Raw genomic sequence first — 17,474 nt, 5'->3', positions numbered from 1 at the left:
TTCAATATACTTTTACTTGTTATCAAAGATGTTAAGGTAAGGAGATGGTATTCAATTGATACTGTGTGCTTAAGACTAGTCATTCAGGATGACAATACCTATAAAGTTATGACATGAGTATACTAAAAATTAGTCGGAATGAGTATTTGGGATGCCAAAAAATATCTGTGAGTAAACCATACATTTTATAAATTTTCAGTTTAACTTAAGAACACTAATTAAGCTTAGTGTTTTTAAGATGTTAAAAGATTATCTATTTACTGAGTATTGTAACACTTACGTGTTTCTCTATTTATAGTTTTGCAGGTAAGCAAAATGAGTCCAACTAATGGAGTTATATGAAGAGAAGGGACATTTCAATTATTTGTATTTATGTTTGTGTTGTATTTGACATATAGTAGAGACTATATATTGTGATTTTGCACTATTTAGTTATGTATTTGTATTTCAGACACTGTGTGGTTGACTTTATTTTATGCACATTTTTACATGCAAAAGTATTGTTAAGTGTGTATGAGGCTTTATATTGTTGTTGACTGTTTAGGCAACGTTTAAAATCAATAATCCATATTTTTGTCGAAGGGTATATATGCAAATAGAGTTGTTTTAATCTTTCAACTAATTTTTTGATATAATCAACTCTAAACTCTTTCAATCCACTCAAATAAAAGTCCAAATTTAATTTATCACAAAATTAAAAAAAAATCAATCTTGATCAACTTAACAACCCTAAAAACCATAGTTTTCAATTAAAAACCCTAAAATTCAAATTCCTAAACATTAATAGACAATAATAAAGTTTAGCATAATATTATGGCCAAAGGACTATTTTCCACCCAAAGTATGTTGCATTCTCAAATTTCCCCCCATTAACTTTGATAATACCAAATACCTACTCATGAATAGTTAAAATTAACGGAACTCTAACCCCTTGAAATTTTATCTCTTTTTGCCCCTCTTAAACTTTAAAAACTAAAGTTTCCCCCTAACCCAAGTTTTTAAAAATTGTATTTTCCCCCTTAGGATTTCCAAACCTTCAGATCTAATTTTTTTGGCGATGACTGATGATCTCAAAGCACCTACTCTCCTTCTCAGATGGTCCCTCCTTCCGATCGTACACTTTCGACTCTGTACGATGTCATCATCGATGAAGACTCTTCGTCAAAGAAGAGTCTTCGTTAGAGACGAAGACGTCGTGGAGGGGAAGACGTCGCACGGTCGGAAAGAGGAGACGCATGAGAGGAGGAGACGTTGCCTGAAGATCGTCAGTCTTTGCTGAAAAATTCAATTCGAAAGTTTGGAAGCCCTAGGGGGGTAAATGTTGTTTTTGAAAACTTGGGTTGGGAAAAAATTGTTAGTTGTTAGGGTTTGGGGGTAAAAAAGAAATTAAATTTAAATTTAAATTTATTTTTAATATTATAGGTAAAATGACGATTTTACCCTTGAATCTGTCAACCTGACCTTTTTTTTAACAATTCATAGGTAGGTAAATGAGCTTTTTAAAGTTAACGGGGGGAAATTTGTAGAAAAAATATAACTTGGGTGGGAAATAGTCGTTTGGCCTAATATTATTGCACAAAATGATAAAATCTTCATTTTTCTTCCGTTACATTGTTGATATGTAACTATAGAGTATAAATTCAAACTTAACGTCAATAACATAAGATAATAAATTTGACAGACTCCAATGATGACGAAAAACGAACAAAAAAAACCTTAGGATGATCAAGTTTTCAAGTTTGGAGGTAGAATATGGATGAGGTTTTGTCGAATTTACTACTAAATTTTGAATGAACAATTGGTTGGATTTTTAAAAATTGTCATTAATAATGGATAATTTGGTTTATATAAGTATATTATCATTTTTTTGCATTCATTTGGTCATAAAAATTTAGTGTAAAACCAAGTTGATCATTTATGTATATCCCTATCAAAATCTGTTTATTTTTAATTAAAATGTGTTAAATTAGTATCATCAATCCACAGCCTCCAAAGGTCGGATAATAGTCCCAATTTTAAACGGATTTCTGAGCTGCAATTTTCTTGTCAAATTGTTTGCCAATAAACCATGCTGATAAAGCATTCACACAATCATTCAAGAAAATCAGATCCAAACGTAGGGCCAAACAATGTTCTGCCACGTGGCAGAATTTAAAGGCAGGATCACTTGATTTCCTCCTTTACCTTCAACCAGTATCCTAAGGCTAATTTTATCTCCATAAATATAACAGTCAAATTATTCCTTCTTATACCAAAAATCTAATTTTTTATATCATATATTATACTATTTTAAATAATATAATTTTTTAAGTAAAATAATAAATTTTTTTAAAACTTTTAATATATATAATATTTTAAGTTTTTACTTCAATTTAATACCATGGATATTTCCAAAGCATAAATAAAAGATTAAAATCCCCTTATCAAATTATTATTAGTATAATAGTGAAGGAGTACAAATTAATAATTATAATTAAATTTCATTGTATAAAATAAATTATATAATAAAAAATAAATAGAAATATGCAATTATATATTATATACCCAATAACAATAAGAAAATTATTATTATTTTACAAAAGAAAATACATTCGATTGGGTGATTCAGTTTTGAGTTACATCCGAATTAAGTCGGCTCAATCTCAGAAGATAACTTGACTCAATTTGGTTTGATTCGAATTCAAACCAAATTTGAATCGGAAGATTCTGTTCATTTTTTAAACCAAACCCAAATCAAGCTAGGAGATGTTTAATTTGGTTTGGCTCTCAACTTTGGGTTAAATTGGTGGCTCGATTTTTTGATACAATTTAACCCAAATTCATAGCTCAAATCGATGATTTTATCTATTATTTAAGTAAAATAATAATATTTTATCAATAAATCATGATTCGAACTATAAATCTGAACCATAATTTTGAACGATCAATCCAAAACAAAATTGAATTATAAATTAAACCTAAACAAAATCAAATCATGTTATATTTAAATTAAACTTAAACCATAAAACTCAATCTGATTTATATCTACCGTTAAGTTATATGCCTAATTTTTAAAAAATTATATATCAATCTGTACCATTAATTTTGAAAAGTATATAAGTCATATGAGATAACATGTGCTCTGTATTATTTTAATTTTCGGCTTAAAATATGCATGCGTTCTCATTTGTATAGTAAGATATTGATACCCTTGTTAATATTAAACTCTTCATTATTGCCCCTCTATCTTTCCCCGGTACGAAACTCGGGCTACCCCACAGCTTCGGATCCAAACCTCTGGCTTCGTTTCCATAACTTAGCTTCGGATCCGAACCTTAGTTTTGCTCCTCTGTTCGTTGAAAATTTCGCACTATTTCGATCACTTTATCTCTCTCTCCCTGTGCTCAAAGAGAAGCTAATTTCTCTGCCTTGAATTTTGTAACCCTTAAACTTGATAGATTCACTGTCTTAAAGTATTTGTTTCGAACATCAGCAGAGCCTTCTCCACATCACTGTGAGTGCCGCGGACTCTAATTCTCTCTGTAAAAACCCTAATTTCCTCCTCCAATAAGCTAGTGGCGTTGAGAGACCGAATCTAGGCTAGGGCACCAGCTGATTGTGTTTTGCTTTGTATTGCCAGCATGTTTAAGCGTGCTTTCTTTTTGTAACTGTGGCGTTCTTGTCGTTTTTTTTTCCTTCGATCTTATGAGTTCGTGTGGATTAATGTGAGATTCTGAGAGAATTTAAGAGTTTAGACTTTGTTTGGTTGCTGAGAAAATTAGAGGAAAAGGAAGGAAATGAGATTTTGAGCCGTGTTATATGCAATAGGAATAATTTTGCTATCTAAAATTGATTTTTCTTCAGTTTCGGTTTTTATAAATTTTTGGCCAGGGTACCAAACACGAAACGCTTGTAAATGTTTTCCTTTGTATGGTTTGTAGAGTTTAATTACCTAGATTTGGCGGCATTGTTGATTTGCTCATAGGTCTTCTTCTGCAAGAAGGGGAGAGGATATAATTTCACTTGGTCGATGCTTCCTTAGCTTAGTGATGCTAAACTTGGTGTGAATGCTTTCTTTTTATTTTCGTGATTATTTTCAACTTAAATTTTCTTGATCAATGCAGATTCTTAGTGAATCAAATACTGAACTTAAGTTATTGCTTGGTTAATTTCAGTTTTCTTTGGGGCTGGTTCCTGTGACACCTTTAATCTTAATTTTTGAATAAAGAGAATATTACATTAGTGTCACCATGACCTGTAGGAAGCTCAGCAACTTTTTTGGAGTAATGAAAATACTTTAAGATGTGATCATTATCAAGCTTTAGCTCTTTGTTTGATTTGTGAAGTTGATAGTGTATTGAAGCGGAGTTGAAGCCCAAAATGGGCAAGTTTTATTTACATTTGCATACATATCAAGTGAAGTCAATGCACCCAATATAGCCTCTCTCTTTCTCCCTTCCTCTCTTTTGTTATTAGGAAATATTACTGGAATTAGAGATGAAGGATATAAAAATAAGAGATTTTGAAACCTAAAGTAACTGTTAGTGACAACTTTATTATTAAACTTAGTCATTAGATTCTATTCATTATTTTAGGGAGATTCGACACATGGAATATTCTTAGAAGAAGGGCTACTGGAAATTATAAGGCAATTAATGTAATTTGTTTTGTTATTTTGCATCCTTTATTGTGATAAAAACTGTTAGTGGCATTGAGGTGGTAAAATATCATTACTCATGGCAGTATGCTGACCCACTATAGCTTGTGGTCTGATGAAATTTGGTTGTGCTGTAGAAGGTTTTCATATTCAAATTAAGGTTGGTATTTTGGAGTTTATTTGTGGTTATTGAGGGATCTTAATTTCTTCAGAGGTTGTTGCAGCCTTTTCTGGCTTCCTAGATTTCTTGAGCAAGAGTTGTTATTTTGTTAAGAGACGCTGTGCAGGTTTTTATTAAGTACAAGGATTTCAAGCATTCTTTCTTCCATTTTTTCCTGTGTTTTAAGTTCACATTTGTCTCTTTGCTGGATTGGACTACACTGCTTGTAGCATTCTCTTCAGGTTTTTTTATATAGGAAGTTATGAATTGTAGGAGCAAGCCAGAGAAGAGAATAAAGAGTATTGTTGGTGTCGAGGTTAACTTTGTGGAAGTTGCCCCCTCTATTGTAATCCCAACCAACCAGAGAAATTCAGAATCAAATCAAAACAATCCAAAGCTAACCATGTTGCATAATAGGGCCACTAAGTGGATAAATAGTTTGTATAGGGTAGAGTGACTTGCAAACTGTACTTTTACAGTGTATTTTTGCAATTGAGACTTGTCAGTTTCACTGTTCTTTTATCTCTTTGATAAATGATAGTGCAAAAGTTTATTGTTATATGTAGCTCTCATTGATTGCCTTGCTAATAAAGCATTCATTGTGTGGTGAAGTGAAGATGAGTGAAGTCTTTTGTTTGCATATTTTCTATATGGTAATTATATGTATGGACCATGAAGAGTACAGCCAAGATGGTTTTTCTGTAACATAAGTATGATTTGTTGTTGGTTTTTGAAGCTTATGTGAGATTTTCCTAATGTGCATTTTCTTACGGTTACTTCTGCCTAGAATGTTGGTTTTTTTTTTTTTTTAATCTTATGTTTCAACAAAGATTGTCATGGAATTGTGCAGTAGGTTCAGAACTTGTTGTGCAATTATGTCTTTTGTTTGCATATTTTCTAAATGGTAATTGTAAGTATAGACCATGAAGGCACATCCAAGATGGTTTTTCTGTGTGACATAAGTATGATTTGTTGTTTGTTTTGGAAATTGTGTGAGATTTACCTTATTTGAATTTTCTTTCTGCTACTGCTGCCTGGAATGGTTTTTCTATTTTTTATTTTATGTTGTTTCAACAAAGATTGTTATGGAATTGTGTTGTAGGATTAGAATTTGCTGTGGAATGGACGCTTTTCATACTTATCGCAGAACTTGGAATGAAGTATTTGAGATATATCTTGCCTGTGTTTCTTTAAGAGAGAAAATGGGATTTCTTGTTTTGTACCCTGATAGTTATAAAATTGATGTAATGGGTGTAGGGTTGTTCAGAATCATAGAGAAGAAAATTTTAAGATGGAAACTCTTTGGTTTAGCTCAAGCTTGTCAAAGTGGATAAGGAAGAAATAAACTTTGAAATATTGATAAGTGATGAAGCCCCTTCTGTGAACAACCAATCCTGCAATGCTGTAGCTATGACTTGATGTTTTTAATTACACAAGAGTCCAATACTTGTCTTTCATACTAAAATGGCCAAAATGTATTTCACAAGCCTTTTTCTGTTGTTCTCCAGTGCACCTGTTCCTCTGCACTCAGTTTAGTTTTATTCAACGGTGAAGGTTTGCCCCATATGTGTATAAGAGTATTGTATTCTAGCTCTATTAATTTTCATATTTTAAAAATGTTGAAGTCATTTAAGAGGATAGCTGGAGAAGTTTCAGTACTGCATATGTATTCTGATGCAGGATAAGTCATTTCTCTAATTGTGATTTGTGAATGCTACTTAGGATATAATTTTTGTGCATAGCTGCATTTGTTTTGCCATTGTGTCATCACATTACTTAATGTCTAACATATATTGAATACTGGGCTAGTTTTGCACAGGATAACTTTTTGCGTGCTAAGAGCTTGACAGTTAGACAAGATTAAATGTATATAAAGGAGGTGTGTTTCTGTGCATACTTGGATTTAACTTTCTATGCTGTTTAATGGAATCTTGGAATTGTGGAAATTTGATCTTTCTCAAAAATCTTTAGGTAGCATCTTTCTGTCCACACCATTTTTGTTGCTAAATATTTGTGGGGTGGATTATCTATGCCTAGCAACGAAGTAGGAGACAGAATCCACAATTTCTTTGGCCAAGAGAATTTGTCACAGGGCCAACATCACTCACAGGTCATTGACGGGACCTGGCCTGGGTTAAATAACAATTTTTGGGTTGGAGGTGAGAGGCAGATAGGTTCACCACTTATTTCCAATTTGAAGAATTACAGTGTACAGCAATCAGGTTTCAATCATACCCATCTTTTGGTTTCAAGTTATGTCATTTCTGAATGGATATCTTGTTATAGATGGATATTCTTGTATGCTCCCCTCCTCCACTTAGATACTGATCAGATTGATTTGAAAGCATATTTCTTTATGGTATGGTATCAAGTCACTCCCATTAATATATTTTAGTTTTCTTTTGGCACTAGCTGATTCTGAGAGAGGACATGGTGGTTTGTCTTCAACTCTGCAGCATGGCTTGAACTTTACACAATCACTTTTGAAGCCTGAAGTTGCTAGAAGTGACTCTCAAAACCAACAACCAACTTTGAATGGCTATATGCACAGGCATGAGACATTGCAGACGAGTCCAAGTGAATCAAATTTTCTGGGAGTGGATGCAGAATATAATCGGCATAATTTGACATCAAGAGGTTTACCAGTTCTTGATTCACATGTAGGAAATGGCCCAGAACTTAACAAGAAAAATTCAGGAAGGTTGGAATCTACAGAATCTCCTGTCAATTATGATTTCTTTGGAGCTCAGCAGCAAATGAGTAGCCAAAATCCAGGCATGCTGCAATCGTTACCAAGGCAGCCGCCGGGAATTAGTGAAATGCAGCTATTGCATCAACAAACTGTTTTCAAGAATATGCAAGAATTTCAGAGGCAGCAACAATTGCTTGATCCCCAATTTCAGCAACAAGAAGCAAGGCAACTGAGTTCCATAGATCAGATTTCTTCTGTTGTTAAACAGGGAGCTGTTAGTCACACATCAGCTCTTATCGATGGCATTCGCATTCAGGATGCATCTAATTATTCATGGCAGCCTGAACTTGTGGCAGGCAATACAAACTGGTTGCAGTGCAGTGCCTCTCCGGTGATGCAAGTATCCTCAAGTGGATTTATGTTTTCGCCTGATCGAGGCCAGGCCCGTGTTATGGGTTTGGTTCCTCTACAAAACGATCAATCTTTGTATGGTGTCCCTGTCACTAGCTTGAAATCTAATCCAAATCAATATATCCAGATGGAGAAGCCTACAGCACAACATACATCTGGTAGCAGTAATTCCTTTGCAGGTAACCAATATCCTTCTTTTCTGGATCAGGGTAGCATGCAGGATGGAGCTATGGTTTCTAGGCAGGGCCATCAGGGAAAGAACACATTTGGGCCTGAAGCTGGACAAGGTTTTCATAGTGAAGTTAATCTTGAGAACATGCAGCAATTGAATGCCCAGCAAAGGAGTGCACCCATGCAGGAATTTCATGGGAGGCAAGAGTTTGTCAGTCCATCAGAAACAGCACAGGAGAAAACTGTGATGCAGGTTGCGTATTCACAGAGTGCAGCTACCCTAGATCCAGAGGAAGAGAAGATTTTGTTTGGCTCAGATGATAATTTGTGGGATGCCTTAGGCAGGGGCACCAACTTAGGCTCAGGATGCTCAAATATGTTGGATGGTACTGATTTCCATGGTGCAATTCCTTCTTTGCAAAGTGGGAGTTGGAGTGCTCTTATGCAGTCTGCTGTTGCAGAAACTTCTAGTGATGATGTAGGGCTGCAGGAAGGATGGAGTGGTTTGGGTGTTCGCAATAGTGAGCCTGTGACCCATCAGACCTCATTTGTTAATGATGGCAGCAAGCGGTCGTCACCTTGGGCTGATAATAACTCACACGCTGCCTCTACACCAAACTCTAGACCCTTTTCCATGTCTGTTGATGCTAATATGAGTGCTGATTATTCTGTTCTTTCTGGTGTTCAGCAATCTGGATTGCAGACTTCACATGAACGACCTGAGAAGTTGCCTGGCGATTCTTCTCAGCGATTCATTCAGCAGTTTTCTGGGGAAGGAAGCAAATGGTTGGACTGTGGCCCTCTACGGAAACCAATTGCTGAAGGTGGTCAAGTTTATGGAAATGTTACTCATTCTTCAGATGCAGAATTATATGTGAAGGGCATGAGTCCAAGAAGCATGTCCTCATATACTGCCAGTGTAGTGTGCAATAGACGTAATGATTGGAACTTCATTGAGTCTGTTTCTCCTAGTGGGGGTGCTACTTCGAAAACTCAGGTTAATGAAAGCTTATTGCAGCTTAGTCAGAGTAATGATCATAAAAGTACCTTGCATGAGAAAATGGTCCATGGTTCTGGTATAAGGAAGACTGGTTCAGGTTCCAATGTAACAGAGAATGCCATATTTGCCTCAGGACATCCACAGGTCAACATGGAAGGTTCTAATATGAATAATACTGCAACAATATCAGATTCAAGTACTTTAAGGGTCAATCAGAAAAGTGGCCAACAGATATCAAATACCCATAATATAAATTTCCGGAAAAATGCTGGTTCTTCTGTGAATATTAGAGGAAGTGAGGTTCCTGGAAAAAGTCAGCATAATGATAAGAGCCCACAAAATATTGAATCATCAGGTAATAAGGGCTCAGATAATGGGGAAATGGAACATGAGGCGGAGAATCCTAGTGTAAAAGAAAAGTCAAGTGACAGTTTTCACTCTAGAATGTCCCAACATACATCCACTGCTAGTTTGGGAGAAAATGTTTTGTTGGATGGAAGTGATACACGTAATTTACCAGGAGGAAAACATAAGTCATCTGGTCATGTCAGCCGAAAACCTTCTGCAACTCGGAAATTTCAGTATCATCCTATGGGGGATGTGGAAATAAATTTAGAGTCTTCTTATGGAATAAAAAATGTTGCACAACCACATTCCATGCCCCAGCAGGTTTCTCGAGGATTAATAGGTCATGAACAACATCATTTCGGGCAGTCAAAATATATTAATCAAATTGCCAAAAATTCTATGGAAAGTGAGAAGGTGATTAAGTAGCATTATTACACAATAACTGAGATTGATAGTAATACTTTTTACTTTCCCTTTTCTGAAGTTCAGTGATTTAGCATTTCCTTTTCTTTTAAATTCTTATGAATTCCAGAAGACAATATTTAACTTTCTGTGTTTATTTGTAGGGTCATCTGTCTGGTTTTCAAGGCGATACAAAATACTTAGATGAGGTGCCTTCAAGAAGCAAGCAGCCAGGTTATGTACCTGTTACATCTCCGTTTGACAAGTCCATTGGTAATTATGCACCAAACAACAATGCTTCATTGAGGTAATTGAATATTAAAGTTTCTCTTAGTTTTACTTGATGGCATGCGAATTTATTGTTTTGATTGCTGTTTCAATTTTTTTGTGAAAAAATTGCCTACTACTAAAAATTAGTATCCATGTTTATTGTTATTAGTTTCCAGAAGCTTATAATTAACTTATCCAGTGCTTTCAGTTGACTCTTTAAATTTTCCATTCAGTATGAATTGATCTTTCATCTTTGGGGTGGTATAAATGTTATGATTTATTGCAGTGAAAATATGCTTGAGCTTCTTCATAAGGTGGAGCAACCAAAGGAGCACAATGCTGCGGTGCATATCAGCTCTTCTGACCACAATCAATCTGAGATGCCTGAAGCAGAAAGCTCTGATGGGTCTGTTGGTCATCTTCAGCAAAATCAGACTTCTTCACAGGGCTTTGGTTTGCAGCTGGCCCCACCATCTCAACGGTTGTCCATTCCAGACCATGCCTCATCTTCGCATAGCTCTGCTCATACAGTTAGTACTGCTATGGGAAGAAAAGGTCATGCATGGTTGTCTTCCTCTACCTCCGGCCAATCACTGCATCCTTCCTATGCAACATCTCAAGGTGACTCTAGGGGTAATATTTCTGGTGGATCAGGTCAAATCGGCAATAAAGCCTCACAGTATAATATCCAGGGAAATTATTCTGCAGGTTTTCCTCACCTGAAAAGTCATCTTCATAACCAGCAAACGAGTGGTGTTGGCGGACAAGCAACACCAGCTCAATCTGTCAAGCAATCTTTTGACAGGTTTGCATCCCAATCAAAGCAGATAGATAATTCGTCGGAGAGAACTCAAACTAGTCAGTCAGCGATGGCATCAGTACCGGATATGTCTAAAGGCTCTGCACACAGTGAACTTGCTTCCTCTGCAGAAACATCTCAGCGGAGCAGTAACAACGAAAACAATGCAAGAGGTTCGGCCCAACAGTTCCCTGTCTTGGAGGCTATGCCAGTTTCACAACCTTCTGTTACACTTGGCATGTCGCAGCATCTTGCTTTCTCAAAAATGTTACCTAATGCGAGGCCCAGTTTTCCAAACCAACAACTTTCATCAGTTGCCCAGGTTCCTCCAGTTGGTTTAAGCCCCAGCCTCAATCGACTAATTGTGTAGAAATATCTTCTTCTGGAAAGCAGAAGCTGGATGATCAAATTGCCCAGAGAGGAAACAGTGGTTCACCTGGGTTTGCAGGATATTCTGTGCTGCCACAAGGTTTTTCTGGGGATGAGCAGTTGGCGAAAGAGCAGCACATGTCACGTGAGAACAGTGCAGGCCTAAAGACAGTTGATGCTTCGCATTTGCAAGGGAAAGAATCTGTTCTAGACCATCTTTCTGATACATCTTTTTCAAATTCTACAACTTCACAGAGAGATATTGAAGCTTTTGGTCGTTCTTTGAAACCAAATAACCTATTGCCCCAAAAATACTCCTTGCTGCATCAAATTCAGTCCATGAAAGGTACAGATGTTGACCCAGAGAATAGGAGTGTGAAGAGATTTAAGGGTTCAGACTGTGGTATGGATGCTCAGCAGGGAGCTCATTTGGGAGGACAGCAATTACCATATGGTTCTAATAACATGATCAGAGATGCATCAATACGTATTGGCTCATTTCCACCTGGAGAATCTAAGGTGCTAAACGTTCCACCAAAGATGGGCAATAGTCATGCAACACACGAATTCCCTGATGATATGGTTGCAATTGATCGTGATGATTCTCAAAGTAATTCAAATAGTAACAATGCAATCAGTGTTAGAGGTGAGCAATCTCAGATCAGTCCACAGATGGCTCCATCCTGGTTTGATCATTATGGGGCCTTTAAAAATGGGCATATATTACATATGTATGATGGACAGAAAAAAGCTGCTTTGAATACTATGGAGCAATCCATCATTGTTGGAAAGACTTCTGATAGTTTGCATGTTGGCCATTCAATGCCAGCAAATGCTGTTGCTGATGCCAGTCACCGTAGAAATGCCCAGCAAAGTTCCAGCCCGATGTCACAGGCAAGTGACCATCTTTCTTCCCGTCAGTCCTTGCCACCTGTTATCACTGATCAAAGTTTGGTGCTTGTGAGACCTCAGAAGCGTAAAACTACCAGATCTGAACTTCTACCTTGGCATAGAGAAGTGATGCAGGGTTCTCAAAGGCTTCAAAATATCAGGTGATTAGGATGAATAGTACATACATTAAGTTCATTCAAATTTTTTTGCCATTTCTTTAATACTGCATCCTTTTCTGTAGGTTCTTTTATCACATGGACAGTAAAAAATTATTGTGCAATGTTATTTATGGGACAGCTATATAATGTCTCTTTACATTTTTTCTTCTGTGAAACTCTTTGCTTGATCAGTGCATCCTTTTCTGTAGGTTCTTTTATCACATGGACAGTAAAAAATTATTGTGCAATGTTATTTATGGGACAGCTATATAATGTCTCTTTACATTTTTTCTGTCCGTGAAGCTCTTTGCTTGATCAGTGCTATGCCTTTTTCTATATGCAAACAAAAGGTTAAAGGTTTGAAATAATGTCATTTGCAGCATGGCAGAAATGGAGTGGGCCCAAGCAGCAAATCGGTTGATGGAAAAGGTCTTCCCATAGTTTCTTGTGTATCTATATACAAAAACTATTATTTTCCAATAGTATCTATTGTTCTTGATGTTTTCTATTGATTTAATTTTTGATGATAGGTGGAAGATGAGACTGAATTGATTGAAGATGGGCCGCCTGCTCTTAGATCGAAAATAAGGCTTATTTTAACAACTCAGCTTATGCAGCAAGTCTTTTCCCCTCCTCCAGGAAAACTTCTCTCTTCAGATGCTAGTTCGTACTATGAGAGTGTGACCTACTTTTTTGCCAGATCAACATTAGGAGATGCATGCAGTACAATATCTTCATCTAGAACTGATACGGCTGCACATCCTGACAGTGGAAATTTGTAAGGATTCCTGTCTGAAATTGTTCAAGAATGCTTTTGTTGTGTCAATATTTTGTAGTTAGTGGATGCTATTCTTTACATATAACTAACATTAAATTCTACTTTTAGATTTTGTGAGAGGCCCAAAACATCTGAGAGAATTGGTGATCAGTACATCACAAAGGCCATGGAAGACTTCATCGATAGAGCAAAGAAGGTGGAAGAAGATTTGTCAGGGTAATCCTTTTTCTTTTTCCTTTTAAATATGTGTTTCTTTCTTTCTTTATTGCTTCCTTTTCAATTTTGTGCCTATACTATTATTGCCTATGACTTGCAAGTGCATGAGTCAATTAAGTAATATAGAATGATGTCGGTCTCATAGAAATTAGTTATTAAGTATTAGTTCGTTTTGTAATTCAAATTAACTAGAGAGACCAAATATTTAATCCAAAAAAAATGAGTAAAATGCAGCAAATTAATTAAAATTAAGCAAAGTAATTAACCAAACAGAAAATTAGAAAACTAGTTATCAGACAAATTTGTCTAGAATTTAAGATTTCACTATGAATCACTCATAATTGATAACGGATCAGATTTAAAGTAATAAATTGATGAGAATTTGATGGGTAATCATCCTAAATTACTTAACTCCTCTTTCGAGATTGATTAAGTGTGTAAAGATTAAGAAAATACCTACTTTCGTGGTCAATTATTAATCAAAACCCATTAAATTTCTCAATAATGATCATATAATCCACAAGGAACCTAGATCTATTTCTAAATCAAAATTCTAAGTTTAGTAATTGCATAAATTAATTGATTATCTATTTTTCAATAACATAAAACCACCTACAAACAAGCTAGATGTTGGGCTTAACACATTCAGCAAGAAATAAACTCACAATCATTAAATCAAAGATAAAAAATCCATTAACAATCACAAGATTCATAGATCTATCATAAATTCTAAATAGAAAATTTAGCTACTTATAGCCATTATGATAAATCTACAAAAATCAATTAAACAAATATTCATAATGCTCAAATCAGAGAAGAAAACAGTTATCAAGAAGAAAAAGATAGAGGAAACTCTTGGGTCTTCAAGCTTGATAGAGTAGATCTTCTCCAAATTGCTCTTAGATCTTGGATCTTGAACTTTCCTATTGGTTTTTGTGGGTTTTTCATTGAAACTTTCTAGGGTGCTGAAAATGCCTTCTCCCTGATAAAGAGATATATTTATCCTTTTATAGTACCAATCAGCTCAGCCCTAATTTATTTTATTTGGGCTCATGAAGATAAACATTGTTTTTTTCCCTTTGTTAGATATCTTGGGCCTTTTAAACTTGGAGTGTGGTTTAACATTTTTATGAATTCTGTGTTTTAAAATGTTGAGTTCCAATTGTTAAAATGACTCAAGCTTATCTAATTTGGATACCCATTACATTATATACTTTTTTACTTTTATTTATCTTCCCAATATGGGATTTATATATTCCAACACTCCCTCTCAATTGAAACTGGGCTACCTATTGGCAGTTGTCATACATGGGCTGATCCATCTAAACTTGGGTCTGACTCTTCTTGGCTACCTCATGGGTCCACCTAGGTTTTAACCCAAGGGTCTCACTTCTTTCAACTCATCTCACCATACATAAATTGGTCTTGGATTAAGAGACTCTGATACCATGTAAGATATATTGGGCTCTTTAAACCTGGAGTGTGGTTCAACATCTTTATTAATTATGGGCTTTAACATGTTTTTGGTTCCAATTGTTAAATTGACTTAAGCTTATCTTACTTAAATACCCATTACATTATATACCATTTCATTTTTTTTTTTTTTGGCCCTCTTTCTAGATTTATTCTGTTTATACTTTTGTTACACAATTAGCAGTGGCTTAGCTTCATATTGTGTTGTAAATTGTGTACCTTCCTCACGTTTGGTACTGCATGCAGACTAGACAAGAGAGTGTCCATCTTAGACTTGATAGTGGAATGCCAGGATCTAGAGAAATTCTCTATCATCAATCGCTTTGCAAAGTTCCATGGCCGGTTGCAAGCCGAGGGGGCTGAGACCTCATTGTCTTCCGGTACAAATGCTCAGAAATTATTCCCTCAGAGATATGTTACTGCACTTCCAATGCCCAGGAATCTCCCTGATAGGGTACAATGTCTTTCACTTTGATCTTCAATTAATTGTTTTTTTCCCTTTCTTGGCCAATTCTCGTCACATCCCTCATGCTTCTTTTATCTATCTTCTTCCAAATTATATACTCAGCACTTGCTCATAATTGAACCACAGAAATGGGAATGTAGAAGAAAGTCTCCTTAAACTCTGCGGAGACTGTTAGATTTTGTCTAGGCCATTGATGTCATTCTTCAGAATTATAAATTGGTCTTTGTATACTTCTTTGGACGTCTAGAGAGAAACTAGATGCTGCCCCTATGATTTTTTCTTAAGTAAATGGGGAGAATAGGAGCTTGTTCTGTTTTTTTCAAAGGTGTCCATACATAGCTTAAGTTCCGGGCAAATTATGTGTATTCTCATCATTGATGCTTTGAATCATGGGGTTCAATTTATGGATTAAGGGTTTCATGTTTCTTCCTTTTTCATTGATTTCTCCTTTTGGGGTCGGGATGGAGGGGGAGGTGCAATGATGGCATGGAAACTTGTATTGCCATTTTACAGCAAGAATTAGGCTATTCTTTTCATGTTATTATTTGGCATTGTTTGTTTGAACTCTTACAAAAGCTTGTAACCATTTTGGTCGGAATTTTAGCCGAAATAGACAAACATCAATTAACAAAATTCAATTAATAGTTCACAAACTTGTTTCTAATTATGTACCTTTATCTTGATCTGTTTTGGATTTTGTTGAGAGTCTCCTTACAAAATGATAATCATTTTCTTCATAGTGGATGCAATAGACTGAGATATGTGGTGGCCTTTGAACAATGCATCGTTTCCCTGTGTAGATAAATGGTTTTTAATTCATGGTCACTAAAACCCAATTGCCTTTTGAACTTGTGGCATACCTTCTTGAAAAAGTGAGGTATATCAAGTGAATGATAGGCATGGACTGCAGTGGGGTTTAAGCGAAGGGAGTGTAGCCTAGGCATCAGAGAGAGAGAGAAAAAAAAAAAACGTGGCTAGCTTAGGCTGGATACTCAGATACTGTGGACAATATTTTGGAGATACTGAAATTTGCCCAAGTTTGATAACAATGCACTTGGGACATGAATTGGCTCTAGAAAACACCTAGGGTGTTTGGAAACTGTATTCTTCATGATCATTGGCTTATTTGATAATTATTTCCATTAAGTGTACAGAGTGGATCAAGGTGGGCAATTCTTCATTTTTCTCTTTTTTTATTTAAAGTCTTAAATTCAGGTTTCAGTAACCCCTAATATTCTATATTGGTCCAGAATCATTAATTCTTTAGGTCCCTCTTTTTAATTGATGTATAGAATTTCTTCTTCTGGGTTTTGCAGATATCTTACCATGTGTAGAGCAAATTGTTATGATTATTTATACCAGGTCTATTTTGGTTTTTCATCCTATGTCTGGCCCTTTGTTCCATACCTGGGTTTTGCTTGTGGATGAAAAATGTGAGTATTCCGGGTTTGAAACAGTCTTTTTTCTATTAGAGGTACTGTAATATGTATGTACTATTAAGGCTTCTGATGCCATGGTTGCAGTCTCATTCTAATGTTATGCATTCAGTCATTAGTCAAAAAGTCACAGTTATTGTTGACAATTACCCTTAGATTAAGATAATGAATAGGTGAAAATTTAACCTATATTTAAGTGAAAAATTGAAGTGAAAAGGTCTCAATACAATTATATTTGCCATAATTATGACATGCTTTTGAACTCTTAAATTGGATACCTTTCTGACGTAAATTCTGCCTGTTTATGTATGAGTCTTTTGGCAACCCTTGTTATAATTCCGGAACTGGTGCAACCCTTATGGTACAGCTTTTTCATTGTAGTATTAGAGGAGCTCATATGAGCCATGCTGTTTTTAGTGCTGTTATTCCCATGGGCCTTTCATTTTTGTTCCCCCTTTGTTGGAAAATATTTGTTAATGGACGTTTAATGAGTTTATTTTTCTGAATATTGTCGGCCTAGTATGCTTTGTTTATTTCTTTCCAATATCTCAATTAATTAGAGGTTGAGTTAGACTTCATTGTGGGCTGAACTTTGAAACATCCATTTTTGCTCTCGGAGGAGCAGATTTTCTAATTGCATATTAAATTTGCAGTGCTACCAGCTTTTGTTCTCAAATTTAAGAAGATATTGGTTTAACTCCTACCATTATGCATACAATATAAATATTTTTGCATGAAATTGAATTCAGCTAATTGTAAGGCAAGGCTTTTGTAACTCTTTTCTTAAACTGCTGGGGT

At 35.5% G+C, this 17,474-nt stretch overlaps 1 protein-coding gene across 1 annotated transcript; it reads left to right on the top strand.

Moving 5' to 3' along the window:
• Positions 1 to 3,364: 3,364 nt before the first annotated feature.
• LOC123210342 lies at positions 3,365 to 15,907 on the top strand. Its single transcript, XM_044628638.1, is given in 10 exon segments — positions 3,365 to 6,675; positions 6,768 to 7,018; positions 7,209 to 9,832; positions 9,985 to 10,127; positions 10,377 to 11,254; positions 11,257 to 12,310; positions 12,688 to 12,736; positions 12,838 to 13,085; positions 13,194 to 13,301; positions 15,021 to 15,907. Coding segments are annotated over 9 exon segments (5,526 nt in total). The 5' UTR covers positions 3,365 to 6,675; positions 6,768 to 6,825; the 3' UTR covers positions 15,250 to 15,907.
• Positions 15,908 to 17,474: the final 1,567 nt, after the last annotated feature.

This window comes from Mangifera indica, chromosome 3 (genome assembly GCF_011075055.1).
Source record: "Mangifera indica cultivar Alphonso chromosome 3, CATAS_Mindica_2.1, whole genome shotgun sequence".
Lineage (NCBI taxonomy): Eukaryota > Viridiplantae > Streptophyta > Magnoliopsida > Sapindales > Anacardiaceae > Mangifera > Mangifera indica.
This window is presented reverse-complemented; position numbering and strand designations above follow the sequence as displayed.